Source organism: Clarias gariepinus, chromosome 6 (genome assembly GCF_024256425.1).
Source record: "Clarias gariepinus isolate MV-2021 ecotype Netherlands chromosome 6, CGAR_prim_01v2, whole genome shotgun sequence".
NCBI classification, from domain to species: Eukaryota; Metazoa; Chordata; class Actinopteri; order Siluriformes; family Clariidae; genus Clarias; species Clarias gariepinus.
The window spans coordinates 8,246,432-8,269,813 of NC_071105.1; the positions used below are offsets into that span (position 1 = coordinate 8,246,432).

Here is a 23,382-nt window from a genome sequence, read left to right on the forward strand (position 1 = left end):
TCTCTCTCTCCCACATCACACTATATATATATATATATATATATATATATATATATATATATACATATATATATATACACACACACACACACACACACACTACCGTTCAAAAGTTTGGGATCACTTTCTAACTCCGTGATCGCTCCTGATTTTTATTTCTTTCTACATTGTAAAGGAATGCTGAAGGCGTCCAAAAAATGCATTAATCTCCTTTGAACAGTTAATGGTGAGATGTTTCTGCTACTTCTGCTCTGTAAAGACTTCATAACGCCTCTAATCTGAGGTGATGTTAATTGGTCATTTTTCAGGCTGATAACTCTAAATGAACTTCTTGTCTGCGGCAGAGGTAGGTTTTGGTCTCGTCCTCCTGGGACGGCCTTCATGAGAGCCAGTTTCATTATGGTGCTTGACGGATTTTGCAAATATATAATGCACGTGACAATACTGTTCTTGCAAGAACTATTACAGAAAGGCTGACCTCTGTGTCTTAAAATAACAACTAACTGTTGTTTTTGTTGTTGTTACCTAATTACCTAATTCCATATGTGTTATTTTATAGTTTTTAAATCCCCAGTATTGTTGTAGAATGTAGAAAATAAATCACTAAACAAAAACAAAGAAGTTTGCATGTGCTCTAAAACTTTTAAACGGTAGTGTGTGTGTGTATATATATATATATATATATATATATATATATATATATATATATGCATTTTACACTATGCATAATATGCAACATTTAAATAGTTATTAATCTCAGCATCAAAGGTAACAGACGGATATCATTCCAGCCTGTTATTCTTCCCATCTAACATCATTCTTCAGAAATAAATCCCCTCCTAATGTATAACTTCTGCAAGATCTGAATAGCTTCTGCTTCTGAAGATGAGATTAAAATGTTAACCACTCAATCAGTATGATATTTTGAGTAAACATTTAGAAAGTTTTAGGATTTTACATAAATTCCATTAAGTATTTCACTGGTTGCACAGCAAGTACATTTGACTATTTGTCAGAGTTTTCAGGAGAATTAATCTTCCCTGCACTTGTTGACGTCTCCAGGGTGCACACAGAGCCATGGCGTAATCGCGAACTGCAACTCAATTGGCTGTAGAGCTGCTGGCACAGATCCAATAAGTGGCCTCCTTATAACAGAGCAGAGCACCGAGACAAATTTAAAAAGGAAAAGGAATCGTTCATGGTGGTGGATTAACCCTGTGAAGCCAATACTAAAGCGTCCAAACCATGTGTAAGGGATTAGCTGCCCTTCCTCAGACATGTCTGGAGAGGTAAGCAGAAGTGCAGTCGTGTTTACTGTACTAGATTATATTTTTGCATCAAACTTAAGAAAGAAATACAATTAAAATACCAACAATGAAATCAAAAGATTTAGAAATACTTAACTTTTTTTTTTATTCTCTGTTGTGTAATACAGCTGAAATAACAGTTACTGAAAAAAAAACCTCTGTAGTATAATCATAAATAAATAAAAAAATGCTTTCCTACTTTTCTCATTACTAGAATATGCATTAAATGGTTTAATTTTAAATAGTAGATTTTACCAAAGAAAGAACGAGATATTATTCTTTCTGGAATGTTTTAAAGTGGCATTAAATCCCTGCAATGTATTTAAACCTTGAAAAACTTTGAACTATAACGCAACCCTATAAGTATCATATTTTAACCTGCATACATTTTGCATTTTAAAACCTACATTTAAAACAATATGGTATTTTGAATCGACACATCTTTGCTTTTGTACTCATGTGAGAAGCCAGTGTCACTTACACTAGAGCAGTAAATGATGTGAGAGCTTTAAGAAATCATGTGTCTAACATTACTGCCAAAGGTGATCCAAAGCACTGCTTTCTCTGAAAAAGAGCAACATGGTACAGAAGGTCTGTTTCATATTTTGCAAGGTATGGTTTTAATAGCATAGGGTGAAGGAAGATTAAATAACAGTTAGAGGAGGGAGGGGAGGCGGAGGTTGGAATTCAAATGGTAAAGGTTTAGTCTTTTATATGTTAGTTTAAGTTAGATGAAGAGCTGCACCTATAGAGATGCATTAAAAATATGTACTCCTATGCCCCCCCCCCCCAATTTTTTTTTAATAAAAGTAAATAATAAGTTTTATTGGCCTACTTATGATTTTCACAGTTTATGCATACAATGACTTTATTAATAATAATAATAATAATAATAATAATAATAATTATTATTATTATTATTATTATTATTATTATTATTATTATTATAAAAGAGCCCTCATAAGCTCAAAGCAGCTTAACAAACTCCAAGAGCAGCCAGAAGGTAGCAGGGGTAACTCAGTGGTTAAAAGTCTTGGTCTACTAATCGGAAGGCCCCAGGTTTAAACCCCATCACCACTGTTGGTCCCTTGATTAAGGCCCCTTAACAACTCTGATGTAAAGTGAGTTAAAATATAAGTCATTCTGAATAAGGGCACCTAAATGCTAAATGACATAAAATATGTACTTTTTTGTTATGTACTTATTTTTTAAATGTGTCTAAAACCTAATAACAGTGTGCACGACCCATGTATAAGTCCAGCATTAACTCCTTAACAAAATGCAATGCATATTTATCCTGACTGTAGGTTACTGTTAAGATAGAGGCCAGGTGGGTTTCTTCATTGCCCATAAACAGTTTGGTGATGTTACTGTACAATAAAGTGTCTTTATGTGTGAAAGTGTGTGCGTGATGTTCTGTGATGCCTTTCCTCAAAGGTGGTCTTTCCTCCATGGTGGTATTGCTAGGATCTGGATCCACAGTACAGTACTAAGACCATGGTCAGAAAAGAAAAAACACTTACCCAAGATGTACAGAAGAATTAAAACACTTCCTATCATTTGATTCCAGTGTGTAATGTCACCCTTGAGGAATTTCAGCCCACACTTCTGTGCTACTGTGAACTTCTTTCAGTTCAGACACATTGGCAGGTTTTCAACCATGAAAAGCTGTGTATAAATTTTCCACTGTTGAGTTCAAGTCAGGATTTTGAGTAGGTCACTCCAAACTGTTTTTGTTATTGTTATTATTTTTACTTTCTATTCTGCAACATTGAGTTGGTTTTGTTTAGATCATTGTTTTTCCGAATAACTTATTAAGCTTATACTGTAGGATTTCTGAGATGGACATTTTTGGTGTGTACAGAATTAGTTTTTTTCAATATAACCAATTTATCCAGTTCTCCATTAGTGTTTGTAATGATACTACTTTTATGCCAGACATAATAAGACGTGGAATATAAATGTGTCAACCATCCAACTGGTTTTGATTTTCTTGATGGTTAACTGTGGTTTCCGCCTTGCTTCTCTCCCATGGATCCAAATTTTTGCCTATTTCTTACTGTAGATACTCAACATTGACCTTAGTTGAGGTTAGAGCAGCCTTGAGTTTGTTGGTTGATCTTCTGGGATCTTTTATAACTTCCTGGATGAGCTGTCACGACACCCTTTGAGAAATTTTGGCAGAGCAGACAATCCTGGGAAGATCCATCACTGTTCTCTGTTTAGAGATGATGGCCCTGACTGTGGTTTAATCCTGTCCCAGGGACCTAAAATGGTCTCATAACCCTTTCCAGACTGATTTTGATGTTTTGTTTTTCTTCTTCTTCCTATTTCCAAGTGGTTGATGATGATAAGGGTTAGTATTGGGGCCGTTGCAATCAAGCATGGATGTGTTCAATCAACTGTGTTTATTCAGGCTTCCTCTGACTAACATTATTACGTCTACACATTAGAAGGCATTCCGTGTGGCAAGCATGGATAGATAGAGGAAGTTGAGGAAGAACAAACAGTTTGTACTGTAAATTTGATGTATGTGTATGTGTGTTTATACTTTGAATCTAGGGCTAAAGAGATCAAGACTAAGTTGGGAACTTTGCTTCAGAAGCCAGAGAATGCCATTGACCTCATCATCCCATACCCTGAAAAGCCTGAGAAGAAACCAGAAAAGCTTCAGAAGTGAGTTTCTTCTCTCTCTCTCTCTCTCTCTCTCTCTCTCTCTCTAATCAATATATTAAAATAAATCAATAAAATTATAAGACATATACAGAAAATAATACAGAGGAAGAGGTAGCTCAGTGATTAAGGCATTGGGCTATAATCCAGAAGGTTGCTGGTTCAATCCCCACCACCTGTTAAGCCCTTAACTTTTAACTGCTAAGATGTACAGTATGATGAGAAAAATGTAAGTTCTCTTAAAACTCTGGATAAGAGTGCCTGCCAAATGCCTAAATGTAATACATAAGTTTTGTTTGTTTGTTTTTAAAATAACCTCATTTAAATTAAAGGGAAAAATCACACACATTTCACATTTCAAAATATATTTTTATAAATGTTCCAGCATGTTATGTGCCCTGACACTACCCGTGTGAGTTTAAATAAAACTCAGGTATCAGCACATGATTATGTAAGAATTATTAATGTGACAAAATCAAAACACACATGGAAATAATAATAATAATTGTAAAAAAAAATAATAAAAATTGGCTAGTTCAGCAAAAATTATTTGCTTTTATAATTACTGTTATGAAACAGGATAAAGTTGTTACTGTAGCTGTCTCGATTCAATGTAATTGGCAAGCAAAGAATAACGTGAGATTTAGTTGCGTCCAACTGCAAGCGCGAGCAATGGCAAGCACATACTGTACTGTACACAAAGAGACTAACCAGCAATTTAAGTTTTTGACACAAAAAAAGTAAATACATTTTTTTGTAAGTCTTAAGATTAATGTAAGAGGCAATTTAGAGAAAAATAACACTAAATAATGAAATAAAAAACTCCTGGTGTATACAGGGGTGAAGGGACACATGTTTTTGGACCCAAACATTGGTGATGATCTCAACTCCCCAATGTTGAACCCAGAATTTCTCTTGTGGCATGCACAATGAATCATGGGTTAAAAAAAAAAAAACAATGAAAACATGATGTAAAATGAAACATCAAGGGTGTAAAAACCATATGTTCTCTCCATGCAAATGTTTACAATTACATGTCTGAATTGAAACCAGATGATGTAATACTTCCACGTTTGTCAGGGTCATACTGTAAATGATGACAGAAGCTTGGAGAGCAGGAAATTAAAAAGCTGTCACTATCAATTTAATAAACCTCTATTGCACCTTGAACATACACACAGCACTTCCACAGGACCAGGAACTAAAGACTGGATAATATTTACCATTTTAACCTTTTAACTATTTTACTTTAACAGTGTAATGTACATTTACATTTATGTCCTATCCAGATTTATGGTCTTATCCATAAAGTGATTTACAAATAAAAATATGATAAATATTTATGTGAAAAAGGAGTTCCTGGGGGGCCAGCGTTTCAGCCGTGAAGCAGGCAGTCTGATCAAGAATCCGGTGTACTGAGAAAACATTCTACTTTGATATTATCCAAGCAATTGTGAACAGTGTTGGGTGTAACGCGTTACAAAGTAACGTTACAAAGTAACATGTTGGAGTACTTGGATTACTTTTTTGATGTAACGAGTAATCTAACGCGTTAGGCCTGCCATTTAAGTACTCAGTTATTCAGTTATTCTTTCGAAAATAATCGATTGTTCAGACAATTTATGTAATCCGTGAGCCAGACAGCAGTAATTCCCAATTCCTCCCAAACCCTGTTATTCCTGCTGTTATATCCCTATCTTACATATGCGGGTTGACTTTATGAGGACCAATGAGTGGAAAAGTGGAAACATAATCACAGCACCAAAACTCGCAGTGAATCATGATGAACCGTATATACGGCCACCGCGCGTAACTGCGTAGGTGAGATAGGGGGATTAACAGTTAACAGATTATGGGTCAAACTTTACTAAGTGATGGTGGTAGAATAATTATAAAGGTCTTGGCTAAAACAACATGCATGAGGAATCACAAAGGAGTTTTCATTTTCTGCAATAGAAAAGTACTCAAACTAGTTACTTTTATCAGAAAGTAACTGTGTAATGTAACTGACTACTTTTTAAAGACAGTAATTTTGTAATGTAATTAGTTACTTTGAAAAGTAATGACCCCCAACACTGCTAGTGAAACACTGGGATAAGTGTATTAGTGTAGCAAGTCATTATATAGACAAACAAAGAGTTTTTCCTCTAATAACTGTGTTATTAGAGGAATAATAAAATTCCTGCACAATAAAAAGTCTCGGTTTGACTTGAACACCCTTGTGTAAAAACAGATGCTGTTTACTATGAATTATGGTATCTCTGGCATTTCTGTTATTTGTACCAGACCTAAAAAATATTTATGCAGCTAGAGGAACATTTGATAAAAGAACAAGGGAATACAAAGAACACAAAGAGTATGTTATTTCATTGTGCAAGAAAATGTGTTAAATCATTGTTTATAACAACTTCCAAAAGACCGTGCAAAGGAGTCTTGAGCAACTGACTTGCTCAACATTTCAGACAGGACTGGAAGTGCTAATAAGAGTAACATTTCATGTGTTGATGATGCCTTTTTTGGGGCATCCTGATATAGGTCAGTTCATAGGTGTGATTCTGTACTGTTGAGGGTTGTTGCAGACTGTGTAGTATATTGACTGATCAGAGGATGGATGATTCTGGCATATATTTTTGCCCTAATAAGTGCTACAGCATGGAAAATGCCTCTATAAACCTCAATTCACAAGTGTCACATCATGTGGCAAATACTAAGGATATAACTAGAAGACTCAATGTTCTAGACCCAGAACATTTACAGTCTGATCAATCATAAACCTGCATCACATTTTTTCTTATATGGTGGAATTGTGACGACTGCATATGATGAACTAGACATCTGACAAAATATTACACAAGGAACATCACAAAGTAAAAAAAAAAAAAATATATATATATATATATATATATATATATATATATATATATATATATATATATATTAATGTCTACCAAAACAAACTGACTAGCAGACTCAACAAATTGTCATGGACATCTCAAAAACCCTCAAGAGAACCGAAAAAGCACTTTTTCGTAACTTGTTTCTAATTCAATATGAAAGCTAGTTGGATATAATTATGGAAATGAGTTCCACCTCAGTGGAAGCAGTGATCCCTCACTCTTTCTTCATAAGCCAAACACTTCCTGTTTACAGACAATACAGTAGAAAGCCAGTTTAAACATTCATTTACTGCAACGTCTTGTCAGTTTTTAATTTTTGTTTTTTATATATATATAGTTCTGAGCCAAGTATTCTGTAATGGCTTTTTCCCCTGTGTGATCCTCACCCAGCGACATAGTGTCTTAGGGGTTAGCACGGTAGCCTTGCACCTCTAGGGTACAGGTTCAATGCCCACCTCAGGGTCTGTGTGCATGGAGATTGCATGTTCTCCCTGTGCTTGGTGGGTTTCCTCCAGGTACTCTGGTTTCCTCCCAAAGTCAGATTATGCTAAATGCCATTCTCAACTTGCACATAGTGAGTGTGTCAGTGCAATAGGATGGCACCCCATCTTGTTCCCTAAGTTTTTTGGGATAGGCTCCTGGAAACATCCCTGTATAAGGATAAAGCCATGTAAATGATGATTGAGTGAGTGGATTTGCCTTTTATCTGGTTTATTAATATGTTTCTGTGTTTTGATGGTCAGCTCTTTTGGTCAATTTTGACCTTTTTTCATTTTTTTTATGTTTACTGTAACCTCAGAAAATGTTGCCTCAGAAAAATTTAAATTAGGTAATAAATAAAGGTTATGTCTCTCAGGCCAACCCCTGAAGAGGCTGCCCAGTGGCGTGAGTCTCTGGACCAAGTCCTCAACAACAACTGTAAGTATACAAGACCTCCTTTATTCTCAATTTATGTTTTTTAATATATATATATATATATATATATATATATATAAAATTATATATATTTATATATATATATATAATGGCAGAGGCAGCACTGTGTCCTGATATACTTTTTTTGGTCCACAAATTTTCTGAATGTCATGGTCAGCACCTGGAATGAAGGTGCAATTAATATGAAAGTGCAATTAGTATTAAATGTCAGCACTTCCTTTAAAAAAAATCAAGACATCAACCACAGTCCAGCCTTGTTGTGTACAAGATGCCATTGCTGGATTAGATGGTCTTCTGTAGCACCCCCATGCTGAAAAGCTGAAAAATTAACAATAGTAACAACCAGAGGTTATTTCAGTGCTAATTATTTCAATAGCCATTATTTAGCTTGACAAACGACTGTACTTTGTGACCAGTAGCATTTACGCTTCATTATGAAAAGTAGACTTGTTCTGGGCTGTGAGGCATCACATCATCATGGTGGCACATGGTATCATGTGGTACATGGTGGCACATGGTAGACCAGGTCTTTCCCATCCCTAAAGGAATCGAAAATAGAGCAATTCCTTTTCCAAGGCTGCACAATGATTGAGTGGATATGGTATTGAAACAGCACGTACTGTATATCCAGGGAAGTGTTGCCTTTACCCAGAAGTAGCAGCTCAATTCTGAGTAAAATTGCTGTAGGCAATGCAAAGGTGGACCAAAGAACAAATCAGTCTGCTGGGACAGGATCATTCAGCCCGTAGCTGGTTTTATTCCCTTATGTGGCCCTGATATGGCCAGCAAAACCTTGTCTTCACTGCTACAGTAAGAACAACATCCTGTCCCACCATTATAACATGAACAAATAAATAAATACTTGCCATGCAAGCATTGGTGGCCAGATAATCCTGGGGTAAACTTGCGGCTAAATCTGGGAGTTTTCCCCTAGGGAAGAATTATCCAGTTTTTGTGAATGAGTCTTCTTATGAATCAGTAATTTTATACCATCAGAATGTGCTTTTAATAGACACTAAAAACGAATCCGTGAAGTCATTCTGCCACTCTGAGGGCGTGGTCTAGGTCATGGGCCTTGTATGGCGTAAGATTGAAGGTCTTCTACAAATGCTGTTAACTTCATCAGCTGGATGCTGAGACACTGACGAATTCCCATGACCCTGACTTTTGCTGACACCAACAAGTTTCCTTCTATGCTAAAGTATCAATGTGTGCTGCCTTTGTCACAAACCACAACATTCATGGATCAGATCTCTGGGGTTTCATAGCTTTATATCTGCCTTTTTAAAAGAATTATCATGCTTCTGTTTGCCATGATCCCCTAAGATCTCACTATGAGACGTCTACCTTGTTCCTCAGCACGTTGGCATGACTATATCTGAAAATTATCTGTTTTCTATCAATCAGCTCGTCTAAAAGAGTTGGGATGTTGCTTGCTCTGGTGGAAAACATGCCTTACAGTTATTGGTGGCCCAGTGACTCTAGTGTGACCTTAAGGTTGAATCTGTGATTTATCACCATGATCATACCATGCAATTTGGTAAATTGAGTAACGTTAAATTAAGTAACCTTTAATAAGGGTGATCCTTCAGTTAAGGTGACCCTTTCTTACTGTGCCCAGTAAGTGCCCTGTGATGAAAAGTGGTTCTTTACGAGAGTTGTTTAAGTCTATGAGAATTCTCATGTATGAAAGCATAAAACCAATTGACATTTACAGAAGACCTACAGTACAAGTACAGTAAAGTGATGAGACTCTTAGCTGCAGAAAAACATTTGAACAGTTTTTAAAGAAGGCCATATGATGTGAATGATGATCCCAGATGAGGGTGATTGGACCCACTGAAGTCGTTCCTGTAAACATTCAGTGAGTGGAACGCCTGATTATTAAAAATCAACTGAAAACTTGTCTCCAACTTGTGGAAGAGACGCATCTGTCTGTGGGTACTGTACACACAATCATTAACAAACACCACTTGCACATTACGGAAATTCAAATAGGAGTTATTGCCACATTCTGACCTTGTTTCAAATGATTTCCATATTTATGGCATTAAAGGAGTTCCTGAGAGGCCAGCATTTACATATTACCATATTCTGTAAGCAGTCCCAGTTTGATTAACCCCCTTGTAAATCTCAGAGACTAGCCCACTGGGTCATGGATGGCACCAAGACTAATCTGACATGCCAATATGCAAGGATTGTCTTCTTATGAACAATATTTATGTTCCTTACAAAATACTATACACAGTGTAATAAATCACTGAGCAAAAGGTATGTTTAAATTGCCAACATTGTAAAGAAAAAACGCTAGGGAAGCCTACCAAGCCATAATTTTGCAGAAAAGCTCTAATATTAACCAAGTATCCCTAATCTACATTGACAAGATAAATGAGGACTCTTTCACGTTCATTTTATGTTCATTTTTGTGATAAGGTTTTAATAAGCAAGTAAGTGTTACCTTGCCTTTTTAATTACATGTACATTTTTAAATTAATCATTCTTATTAAACAGTGACAGAACACCAAGACAGTGAGATTTTTTATCTTTATCTGTCAGCTAGGACATACAGATGAAAAAACAAAGATACAGTAATTGAAGAATAACAAGCCAGAAGGCAGAGAGTTATTAGACTTTGATTGTATCGCCATCATTTTATCACAAAGACTTTTATGTACTGTATGCATCTACCTCTATTTCTAATAACTGGGAATGAGCATGAAAGGTAGAGTTACAGTACATGTGAGGAACATTGAAGTTAGGAAATAAAGTAAAAGAGATGTAACCAGAGGTCAACATCTGTTTCTACAAAACATGCAGTTCTAAGAATAACCAAAACATTTTTTATGTAACCCATCAGTTAAAAAAATCATTATGCATACAGTATGTAATTAGGGGTGAGGCTGAATCCAGCCATTAGTTGTCTGCTGTGCATCACTTTAGCTCACCTTCTAACTAGAATTGTTGCAGATTAATTGACCACATGAAATGTAGGAATCGACATCGGACAACATCTCCAAAGCTCAATCACATGCAAACTAACCTTAGCATGTAAATTAGCTAGGCTAAAACTAACCTATCTAGCTTGGGGTAACAGAGACAAGCTTGTTTTGTTCTGTCCGTTTGCCGATTTTTGGATTAATGGTGGTTTTCGCAGAGTGAGTTCCTGTTCCTACCAAAATGCCAATGACCAGAGCTTCCACAGTTGGGCTTCAGAAAACCTAGATCATGGACTATATAAGAAATGAACAAACCCTCCCCTCTATGACATCATGATCTTACCACAGTCATCTTAGTTTTTTGTTTCAGTCTCTGCTGTTGCCACATTTATTCAGTTTCTTGCAAAACAATCGCTATTATCCTGAAATTACAGCTCGGCTATAAAAGCATGTGTTGATGTTCTAATCACAAGCAATTTGGGCAATTAAAAAGTCAATCTCCCTATTCCACTGGGGGCTGCAGAACAAAATCTTGGCATCCTCCTCTAAAAAACAGCAGCCTAAGAGACTGGGAAGGGCCACAACATATGCTTCCTTAGGGGCATTCTCAAGCCAGAGGCAAACAGTGGTGGAAAAAAAAGTTATTGTCTTCAAAATTGCACATCAGTGGACTTTTTTTTTCTATAGAATCACATTGCATTCCCATTGAGGTGTATTCCTGCCTCATGTTTTAGAGATTTCAGAGAGCTTACTTAGCATCTTCACTTATTTTTTTTTTCATTATTGTCAAAAGGAGAACAGGAAACAGGAAGAACATGATGTAACTGGGGCCATTTTTAGGCTATAGACATAAGGTCAAGTAATGACTTAGCTAAGATTCCTCAGCTAGGAAAGGACCACACTAAATCCACTAGCTCAAACTGGCGATTAAACCTGTGAAATATAATTCCTGTTGTTGTTTTTTTGTTTTTTTTTTAGATTTTAATGTTTTTTGACTTAAATAAATATAGATTTAAATTCTGTGCATGACTATTCACTTTCCTAAAGGTGCTGTACCAGTAAATCACCAGGGTTTAATTTTTTCCTGCTATTAATAAACTAACAGAAGCCCATTTGTTAAATTCCAGCTGTCATGTCAGGATCTCCAGAGAGATTGGTTCACATTACTTTGTGGGAATTGGGATTTGTTTAAGTAATCTTAACTCCATTTAAATTTATACATGCTTTCTCTATGGACTAGAATGTTTTAGAAAGCACTTCTTACCGAGCACGTTGTGCTGACTAAAAAAAAAGTCTTACAGATGTTATTCATGTTTCCTAACTGGCTGAATAATTTGTACGAAACGTTTAGCCTAATGCTATTTTAATGAATAGACGAGTAAAAGCAGCTAAACAAATCATAGATTTATTGTCTGAAGGAAATGGTTCGGTAATACAAAACATTCTTTGTCCTCATGATTGTGTGTCTGTAGAAGGAGAACTTGATCTAGGACAAAAGCAAAATATATATATTATGGATATATATTGTCATCCATCGTACACACACACACACACTAGACAATTTGGGATTAGCCAAATCTGCATATCTTCGAACTTTGTGAGGAAAATGGAGAACCCCGAGAAAACCCATCAAGCACGATGAGAACATGCAAACTACAGCCACACACACTCACACACCACTCCTGAGACCACACGTGCGAGGCCACAGTGCTAACACTACGCCACCGTGCTGCCATAACAATTATATAAATTATATCAAATTAAGTACATGTGCCATCCTATAATACAAAGCCTAAATATATAGTTAGCAATTAAACATTCTGATTCCAAATGGGTCTGCCAAATGACGTAAATGTGAAATGAGGTTATTAAAAAAAAGTGCAATTAATATTACAAAACTACAATTCCCTAGATAATAAAATGTATAATTATTATGTAATTTCTATTATAAAATTAGGATGTGCTTACATAACGCAAAGGTATAACACATACAAATATTATTTTTTATTTCTGCTACGTAATGGAACAGGGACACGGTGCAGAACTTCCTGATGCTTGTAAAGGCAAATAAATTTATAGATGCCTTTGCTAGTCCTGATGGGTATTTGTTGATGCTATTACCTGTCATACCATTTTGTTTTCTGCCTGGACTGTAATTAGCATGCTGCATTTAATTTACTTTACAAAAGACTACAACTGTTGTATTAAAATGGTAAAATCCTTCTTTTTTTTTTTTTTTTGACTAATTGCAGTCGACCACTCTATGCATTGATTTTGCACAGATTATCGAACAGGCACCTGCATCAACGAGCATGCTGGGAATTTATTTTATTGTATTCCATTTTAAAGCATTTCCCTAAGCGCATGGACATTTCTGGCGTGGGTTATGCACTCTTACGTCAGTAAAAGGTTCTTTCTATTATGTGTATTTACACAGATGGCCTTGCGACATTCAGAAGCTTCCTGAGATCCGAGTTCAGTGAGGAGAATATTGACTTCTGGTTGGCTTGTGAGGATTTGAAGAAAACTAAAAATCCATTGAAAATGGCCACTAAGGCCAAGAAGATTTATGAAGACTTCATTCAGACTGGTGGACACAAAGAGGTTAGTTTTTTCCCATTACTCCATTACATTTTTTGTAACCTCAAACTCCAACTGAGAACGGAGTGTTAGCATTTATGTTCATCTCAGACCATATTAGACCATATCATCAAGACCTATTAGAGATGCGATTCGTGAAATTACTATAAATAAAAAGGAATTAGTTTAATCTTAGACTTTGTTTCTGCTCTCTGTGATTTTAAGTCCTGTATAATTGGCCTCCTACATACAAGATTAAAATAGGTCCAGCAGCTTATTCAATGTGTTTCTCCGGTCACCCGCGAGTGTGAAAATGTTATTTCTCTTTCTCTCTCTCTTTCGCCATCCAGTAGCTTTGATATCCAATTTACCCAATTACTCTTAAGTGTGAGTGTCTTGAGTTAGATCCACTCTATAGCCCTTAGGTCAAAAGTACATCAAAAGTTGAAAATCCAAGCAGAAGGATATTTTAAGGCATTAAAAGTAATTCATTGTTCAATAAATGAAAGTAGTTAATTCAATCTCATTCTCATTGGGGTAAACATCCTCAATAACCTATAATGAAATCTCGACTGTAATGAATGACTGAAATTGTGTCCTGCCAAGAGCTTAACCGCCTTAATTTCCTTCCTAATCTTGTAATCATATTCCCTCTGCTATCCTCAACATCCTCAACGCTTTTGCATTTTTTTTTTTTTTTTAGGTGAACATTGACCATTTCACCAAAGACCTGACTCTGAGGAACCTGGTTGACCTTTCTCCTGCTGCCTTTGACCTGGCTCAGAGCCGCATCTACACCCTGATGGAGAAGGATTCCTTCGGCCGCTTTCTCAAATCTGAGCTGTACCAAGAGCTCATTAAGTAACAAGATTGTCCAGCTAAAGGGAGACAAAACCACAAATACCTTATTGATTATGTAATTATTGGCAATCTGGAAATACACTATTATTAATGATCTAATTACAAACAATGTAGGAGCATCAAAATCAAAGTGAGTAGAAATTTTTTCTTGGAATCTCTGGAATTTGGAAAACAAATCCAAATTGTCTCCCTACAGCTTTGCTCACAACTTGTTGATGACCAAATGATCTGTTTGTTTATCTTTTTTTGTTTTTTAATCCAAATTGTACCTATGCATAATGCCAACATTTTCAAAGTATTGTTCAGTTTGTTTTGTACAACCTTTTAGCTGGGACAGAACTTTTAGTTCAATGTCCACTAAATAAAATGGAAAATTCTAGTCAGACTAGTTCCCACTTGTAATTCATTAGACTAGACAAGTGGCCCGCGTTTTTCTTTCTTTTTTTTTTCTTTTTTTTTTTTTTTTGAGAGGACGCCCTGGGCTCTGAGATGCATTTTGGAGAAGTATCTGAGCACAGTGTTTATCTGTCTGCCGTGAAGTGAGATACGTCTGGCGTGGGGACGGGAGCGGATGACAAGTGCGTTTTCTTAGAAACATCCACATTAATGTTAACACTCATTTAAAAGCAGCTGGGAGTTCGGGAAGGGGGAGGGCGAGGGGGTTGGATACACACTTAGGCCCTGAAAGGCCCATCATCATTCACAGTAAAAGAGAAGAGGGACGTGTTTAAATGCAGCGAGTCCCTGGGAAAAGCCAGAGAGGAGGCTTGTTGTGGTGTGTACGTTGCTAAGATAGGAAAATCAAGTAGGAGTGGATCTCCGTAAAGCATTGGAAAACTTTTTTTTTTCTTTATACAAAGGGAGGGCTTTCCCAAGGAAGAATAAGGAACAACAGTATAAAGTATGAGCGTATCTTGGTATGAGCAAATCCCAATTTGGAGTCTCTTTCAAGATAATTACAACAATTATTATAATAATACTTATTATTATTATTATTATTCACCATATTTTTCTTTTAAATGCTGCATACCCTTGACTAGAGCAGCTTAGCTTAATTATAGACCCTTTGCTTACCATCATGTACATGGTATTGATATGTATGAACTTATTTTCCTTATTAAACATGGCAGTGTGAATCTCCCCATATGCACGTACAATATTCTATTGCATGTTTTTTTTCACTATTTTATCCTTAAATACATATATAGTATATAGCATTATATGCAGTATAAGGTGGTCCATAAGTCCTTATTTTTATCCCACATCATTTAAAATATTAAAACACTGCAGGTCAGGAAAACATGAATTAGTTTAAAAATTACAAAGAAAGAATATCCAATGGTTTAGTATATATGAAAGTATCGATACGAATTTCTTAAAAATCTAAAATCTCAAATCAAATTAAATGCCATTCTACTAAGGACTTATAGTGCACCTCTCATTTTAACCTTACTCCAAGCAAATCCATGTATCTGTACTACTGTAGCCACACTTCAAATGTATACATGAATTAAAGTTGTGAACACCTATTGATATTTCAGATGTAAATAATTCATAGCTACAGTATGTGTTTTAAGTAATTTGGTATTTAACGCCTTTGAGTACACGTGGTGAGGAGTCTGAAGACTTGCTCCTTTGTCCAGTTCATCCAGCAGCGTGAATGATGAGGACTGAGCAATTATAATGTAATTGGAGATTTTCTTTCATACTACTACAGCTTATTCATATTATACTTTATTACATCATACAGTATGTACAACCTACATTCACATATCTTCTGTCAAAGAAATAATAATGATGCTCCTAAATGCTCCTTGTATTAATGGGGTCGCAGGAAAAAAAGGGGCACTTTTTGGGAGGGCCAAATATCAGATACTTGCTCTAAACAGGTGGTTTAAGATGGATTTCTTTGGATATGTTTGTAGAACCAAGCCCAAAAGCACCACAGACACTACAATACGGCAGCCCATCAATGGCAACTGCTTTTAGAGCCTGAAAATCATTTGAAGGAGAAATCAAAAGGGGATCAAGTAAACACACATTGTCCAATCAAAGAACAAATTACCCAAAGTCCAAATGACAAAACCTGTCTGTTTAATTTTGTAATCACAGCCGGACTCAGTTGTTGTCAATATTCAACCTCCGCAGTCATGTGATTACCATGACGCCAGTCACACTGGTGGACAGTGGAAGCACTATGAAGCGACATTAAGCTCCTGTGATAATTACATTCAAAATGTATTTTGGAGTCAAGAAATTTAAAAAAGATCACCTGATATTTACTTGCATAGTGGACAAAGTTTTGTTTAAGACGACATAACATCACATGATATGTTTTCTTGCTGAAAGTGATTCCTATGACTGGTTTTCCATGTAGGTTTTGGCACTGGCATCTCCCTGCCAGAAGTGGACAGGACCATGGCGGACAGATGTCATGATGTCACATGCAGAAGGACAGTATATTAGATTTTACACCTCCTATCTTGCATCATGGGCAGCTGACATTATTTTTAACAATACCCCTGGTTTGGTCTTTTCTTTGGATGGTAAAGACTTTTACCAGTCGAGGTTTGATCAAGGGATGGTATAGAAATGTTTTTGGACATAGAGAGAACATGTAAAGCTTTCCACAGAGCCCAGGATCAAACCAGTGAACCTGCAGGTGAGCTGCACAAATAAATCCTCATTCCACCATCTTTTAACAAATAAAGTGCCAGATAAATGATAAATGGTTATTTTAAGCACATAAACATCTACAGATGAAACCAATCAAAGTCTTAAGACTTGTTTGTTTGTTTTTTAAAATAGCGCAACTTAGTATGAATCACTTTTGGAAAAGTAGCATTACCTCGGAAAGAAACAAATAAGCTGCTTCCTGAATCCTCGCTGTCTCTTTTAAAGCCTGTTCAATCTCCTACACTAACAAGACGGGGTTTTTTCCTCCAAACAAAAATGACCTAAGGTGGTGGCAGAGAGAGAGAGAGAGAGAGAGAGAGAGCGGAGATGAGATGAAGCAGAAGTACACAAGGGCATTGCCAACAAAAACACTGTCGGAGGTGAATATATGGTATTCCCAGTCATTATAGGACCTATTGCTAAAAGCAGACTGGTGTATGACTTGTGCCTTCAAGTTGAGACCCAAGGCCATGTTTTGTGATAATAGCAATTCATTTCTGCATGTTGCAACATTAGAAAGCTTTTTAAACTGCATAGTAGATTTTTATCAAGACCACTATTATAAACTGGAATAAACATGATACAGTACAGGCAGTTTATAATAGGGGGTTTACGCTTATGGGATCCATGTGACATTTCTACAGCAACAGGATATGAGTCACAAGGTCCAAATGAAGGGTTTGTAGGAAGACAAAAAATCAAAGAGGTTCTACGGGAAGAGAAATGCTTTTTTCCTGAACTGCTTTTCCTGGACCACTGAATGCAATGGAAGAACATGACAGTACAGTACTTAAAATTTTATTTGACTGATATTTCCGTTGACAAAAAATGATATGATACAATACATTAGAAATATTATCAGGAGAAAATAACATGCACTTCGGGTCTGCTTTATTATAAAAATATGTACACCTGTGTATAGTATTTATGCAATCATCCAATCAGGCAATCACATTTCAGCAGGACAATGCATAAAATCATGACGACAGAGAAGCGGCACTTCAGTTACAGAGTGGCACGATGCCCTCATACAAGATTTTGGAGGTCTTAACACGTGATAACGATGGCGCAGGTGCTTGGGCCCACTCATCGTTGCTTGCAACTATATTTTTAATCTTGTTTCTTGAATCTAGTCCTAGTCTAGTTTAGTTAAGTCTAGACCAACTGTAGCAACCCTATCATAACACTGCCTCCAGAGGCTTGTACGGTGGCCTTTATGCATGCAATTCTGTGAGTTCACGTGACAGTATATGTGTAAAAATGCACTTACTTTCACTAATAATCATAACTCTGATTTCAATTTATGAGAGCCAAAAAGGTCCTCCTGGAAGACTGGAGAACTATTCTTTAAAACAACATAAAAAAAGACAAGAATGTCTGGCTCTTTGCAAGCAAAATATAAAGAAAGAGTCATGTTCAAAAGTTAGTACCCCTTGTTTTAATTTGATGTGGGTTTAGTGAAAAAACGTTTAAAAACTATCTGATCATAGCAGGTGTTAGTATTAGGCAAATACAACCTCAGCCTTTTTTTCTAAAGAAAATAAAATAAAACCAAAAAACGTGAAGAAAAACATGTGGGTAGTACTTACTGCTTCCACAAAATTTGAGTATAAGTTACAGCCAGGTGCTGCTGATTATTAGCCCTTGATTAATTGATGATCAGCAGGTGTGCAGAGCGAGCACATTCAGCCCGAGGTCAGACCATGCAATGCTCAGAAAAATACAAAAAAATGTTACATCTCAGACTCTACTGGCCTCATTAAACATGTTAATTTTTAAAGTCCATGACAGCACAATTAGTAGAAGAATAAGCAAGTATGTTTTTTTGGAAGGGTTGACAAAAAAAAAACACCTCTGTCTAAAAAGAACATAGGAATTACAACTGAGGTTCGCCAAACCACATTTGAACAAACCACAAGGCTTCTGGAACGTTTTCCTATAGACGGATGCGACCAAAGCGGAGTTCTCTAGCCCTAATGCCCGGTGCCATGTTTATGGAAATCCAAAGGACATTTCAGAAAAAACACCTCATACTCGCTGTCAAGCACGGCGGTGGAGGGGTGATGATTTGTGTTTGTGTTGCATGGATAAGACCTAGAATAGGCAACGTGCAGTCAATGAGTTGACCATGAACTCCTCGGTGAGGCCATTTGTCTGATAGCTAAAGCTTGGTCAAAGTGGTCAAAGCTTGGGTCATGTAACTGGACAATAATTCAAAGTGCACCAGTAAATCTACAGCAGAATGGATGAAAAATAAAAGAAGCAAGGTTTTGGAATGGCTTAGTCAAAGTCCAGGCCTGAAACTAATCAAAACACTGTGCAAATGCAAATTTCCAAAAATCTCAATTAACTCATGGAATGTTGTTAAAAAATTATAATTGTTTTAAGATGCACTGTGACACAAAAACCCAACTTTTGAACATGACTATATATTATCTTCAATTTTGTTTAATCAGAATACCGGATACATTGAAACTACTGTACCTTTTGGTCGTTTGGTTTTCTGCCTACATTCAAGTGCAATAGTGAATTACACTAAAGTATCCATCCATAAACGTTGTATTTATTCTCATTTTTCCGACTGTAGTGGGACCTCCAGACAACATTCACATATGCATTCACACACTACAAGCATTTTGGGAACCCCAGTTAGCCTAATCTGCATGTCTTTGGACTGCGGAGGGAAACCAGAGTACCCGGAGGAAACCCACCAAACACATGGAGAACATGCAAACTCCATGCATAAGGCCACGAGAGAACTCGAACCCTGGAGGCTCGAGGTGACAGTGTGCTGCTACTGTATACACCAAAGTATGCAAGCTTTAAACACACTTTATACCACATATTTAAAAGCAAATTAAAGTCTGACCTATTAGTACTGAACAGTAAGTTTGATTTCAGTAATTTAAACACAATAATGATTAGAGCCAGACCTATTTTCAGATCCAATCTCATACTAAGATACTAGGACACTATGTTTCATAGCTGAAGCAATACAACATCAACAAAGAAACATCTATTTCTCTCACAGACTCTAAGACTCCAAGCAAACAGGCTGATTTCCAAAGCAAGAAAAAAGAGATAGGGAGAGGGGGAGAAAAGAGTCCGAACCTTGGTGAAGAATTGGGTCTGTGATCTTTTTCATTGTGTGTGTGGGTGTAAGAGGGTAAACCACGGCCCTCAAACCGAGCATAACAGTGCTCTGCCAGCCCATTATGAGACCTCACAAATGGAAACAAATGTGTTTTAGGCACACACACACAAGAAAAAAAAAAAAAAAACCTGAACCAGAAAGCAGGCAGTGAACACACAAAGATGTAAGGCTAGAGAAATCCTTGTAAACAAACCATTTGTAGAAAGACCTCGACATCTCAGTGTGCAGAAAAAAGTGCATCAGATTCAAATAATGCAATGATTTTATGTCCTTTATAAAATGTCCTTGTCCATGTCATTAACTCATACTGTATCAACAATTCAGTATAAATATCATGTCACTTCACATTGAATTGTTATATATATGATACAGGAAAGACAGCACATGTTCCTAATCTTTACACATTTGGTAATGCTTTTATGAATCACTGCATGCAAGAGCCAGAGAGCTGCAGGCATTCTTCGCTCACTGCATCTAATGAGAAAACTGGGCTGTGCGTCACACAGCAGCTTATCAAAGGCAGGGGATGGTGTGGGGTAGTGTGGGGTGGGAAGAGAGCGTGCACCGCATCTCAGCTGTTACGTCCAAACTAGTGTGCTGAGCCATGCATGTCATCAATAAGTGCTATCAAACGGCCAGGGTTCAACATGTGTGTCGGGATAATGATGTCACAATGCATTCAGCATGCCTGGACATTCATCATGTTAATAACTTGCAATTACTTCTGTACATTTGCCTATTCATCAGCCAATCATGTGGTCATCAGCCATCACACAATATGGGTCAAGGACATCAGGATGAGGATGAGGAACGGTTGTCATGGTTATCAGTGCCAGAGGGTTTGTTTTGAGTTTTGAAGACACTGATCACCTGGGACTTTCACACTCTTCTAGAGGTTACACCGAATGGTGTGAAAAACAACAAGAACAAAAAGAAAAATCGATTGATCAGCAGACCCGAAAACAGAATGTCTTGTTGAGGAAAATAGGTCAGGAGAGCCAGGCTGGTCGAACTTGACAGGAAGTCTAATAACAAGCATTTACATTTATGGTGACCAGAAAAGCATCTCATATTGTAAACATGTTGAAGCTTAAGGTGGATGGGTTTCTACAGCAGAAGACGACATCAGATTTCACTTCTGTCAGCCAAAATCAAGAATTCTGCTTCACTGGGAATAGACCTTATGGAAACTTGACACCTGATCGGAGAGTTTCCAAGATTGGAATTTTATCCATATTATATGTGACCTGTTACACATGGTGACAGGTGCCACATGTTTATGAATTTAGTGGTAGTTCTTGTGTGTATGATAACCTTGTCAACGATAATACATTTGGTGCACCATTAAATATGCAGTATGTGACCTTATCAAACATTCAGAATAGAAACTAAATAGATCAAACAATCTCCTTCTAAATCTAGACACAGGAACATAAAAAAATATAAAATTACACAATAGATGCCGAATGTCATCTCAATGAACGTTAACCAAATTGATAATGTTCTTGTTAGGTTGCAATTATTTTGCTGCAGGGCACAACGTTATTATCTGCAAAATGTGTCCAGTGTTATGTAATCTAGCCTGCTTTTGTTCACTTCTCCTCTTCCACTTTCATCCGTTTTTTTTTTTAACTGAGCATCTAATGGCTTTGACCTTTCCTTACCTTTTTTCCAGCGTCAGTATATTACCCATCCACCCAACGCTGTCAACTAAGTCTAAACCAATTTACCTCGGTGGTGTGCGGATTCATATTATTCTTAATGATTTTTCACGAACCAGAATCAATCTTTTTTTTTTTTTTGCCCCCTGACTCACTTGGTATGCGGGCTTTCCTTCAGCATGTGTATGAAGGTGTAGGGCTGCTAAATCTGGCACGGCTGGCGAAAGATAATAAATAATGGACCTCGGCTTGCTCCGATCCTTAAAAGTGAGACGTGGAGCCTAACTCGAGGTCCGGAAGTTTGGGACCAAAGAGAAAGTCAGGGGTAGCTCAGTGGTTAAGGCATTGGACTACGGTTCAAAAGATCCCAGGTTCAAACCCCACAACCACCAAGTTGCCACTGTTGGGTCCTTGAGCAAGGCCCTTAACCCTCAACTGCTCAGATGTGTAATGAGATAAAAATGTAAGTCGCTCTGGATAAGAGCGTCTGCCAAATGCCTAAATGTAAATGAGCAGCTTGTGAGCGGAGCGATAACATGCGCCCCAGGGACTTCAGTGGTGGGTGAACTGAACACCTCCATTGATCTCCAGACAATGTGGGCTGCTTCCCACATGGGTCCACTTTGCCACTCTGTCACCACCATCACCCATCACCAGCCAGGCGAGTGCCTATTAGTTTGTTTGAGGACTGGCTTTGGACCTCCTCTTTCCTTCCTCATTCCATCCCTTCCTGTCCTCAATTTTTCCAAATAAAACTCCCTTTTCCCAAAAGTCCTCACCTCATGTCTTTTGTGTTTGTTCTGTTCCCGGAGTTAAAGATCTTACACTAGATAAGTGGCTAAAGTAATCAATAACGTGAAATTCTGTAAAGTCTAAGGCAGAAACAAAAGCAACATGCTAAATAACACATCACCTTGTATCTTGCTCAGAAGAAAGAAGAAACGCTTGGGGCCAAATGCTATAGCAATAAGATTTAAAAAGGGATAATATTGTTAGGGCTGGAAGAAGTGGGTCTTGTTTTTAGCTTTTCTCAGCCCTTGATGATCAGTATACAGTTTTATTTAATTGGGTTATCAAGCTAGAGTCTAGCTGGTTTTTACTCAGTTGGGATTATTTTGTGTCGTGTGGTCAAAGTATTAACATATAAATTAGTGTTCTCAAGTTTAGGATGAGCAATCTTAAAATAAAATGCCAAATTTTGAATAATGCGTGTGTGTGTGTGTGTGTGTCTGACATTTCAAAACCTAACCACTCCAATGTTCTAGCAGGACCTGTCACACCTGAAGCTACAGGGCAGCATGTAATTGCATCATGGCCAGTGTTCCACCATAATGAGTAGCCTGCAGTCGGCTCACAACATCCAGCCATGAGAGAAACCAGAGAACAGACAGAGATAAACCATTCGATGCAAAAAAAAAGAAAGAAATCTCGGACTCTGTTCTGCCAGACTCTTATTTATTCAGCCACTTAAACGTCCAGGTTATCCTGTTTCCTTTGAAGCTATAGAGTGCTTGACCTAAAAGCAATCTCTTCACTGAAGATGTCAATGCCTGATTTAATGAAACCTTTATATGTAGTCACACAACTTTCAAACTAAACCTGTATTACTACCAACATACACTGTACTATATAATTGATTAGATTTTTTTTATTTATATATGTAAAAGGTCATTATTCCCCTTCTGATTTTTTTTCTTCTTA

General features: G+C 37.0%; 1 protein-coding gene across 1 annotated transcript; it reads left to right on the forward strand.

Moving 5' to 3' along the window:
- The first annotated feature begins 1,178 nt into the window (after nt 1-1,178).
- rgs5a (regulator of G protein signaling 5a) lies at nt 1,179-15,719 on the forward strand. The gene is made up of 5 exons (XM_053499367.1): nt 1,179-1,289; nt 3,870-3,983; nt 7,734-7,795; nt 13,187-13,353; nt 14,033-15,719. Exons 1-5 carry the CDS (start codon nt 1,246-1,248, stop codon nt 14,192-14,194), a joined length of 549 nt encoding a protein of 182 aa, XP_053355342.1. The 5' UTR covers nt 1,179-1,245; the 3' UTR covers nt 14,195-15,719.
- The last annotated feature ends 7,663 nt before the right edge of the window (nt 15,720-23,382 follow it).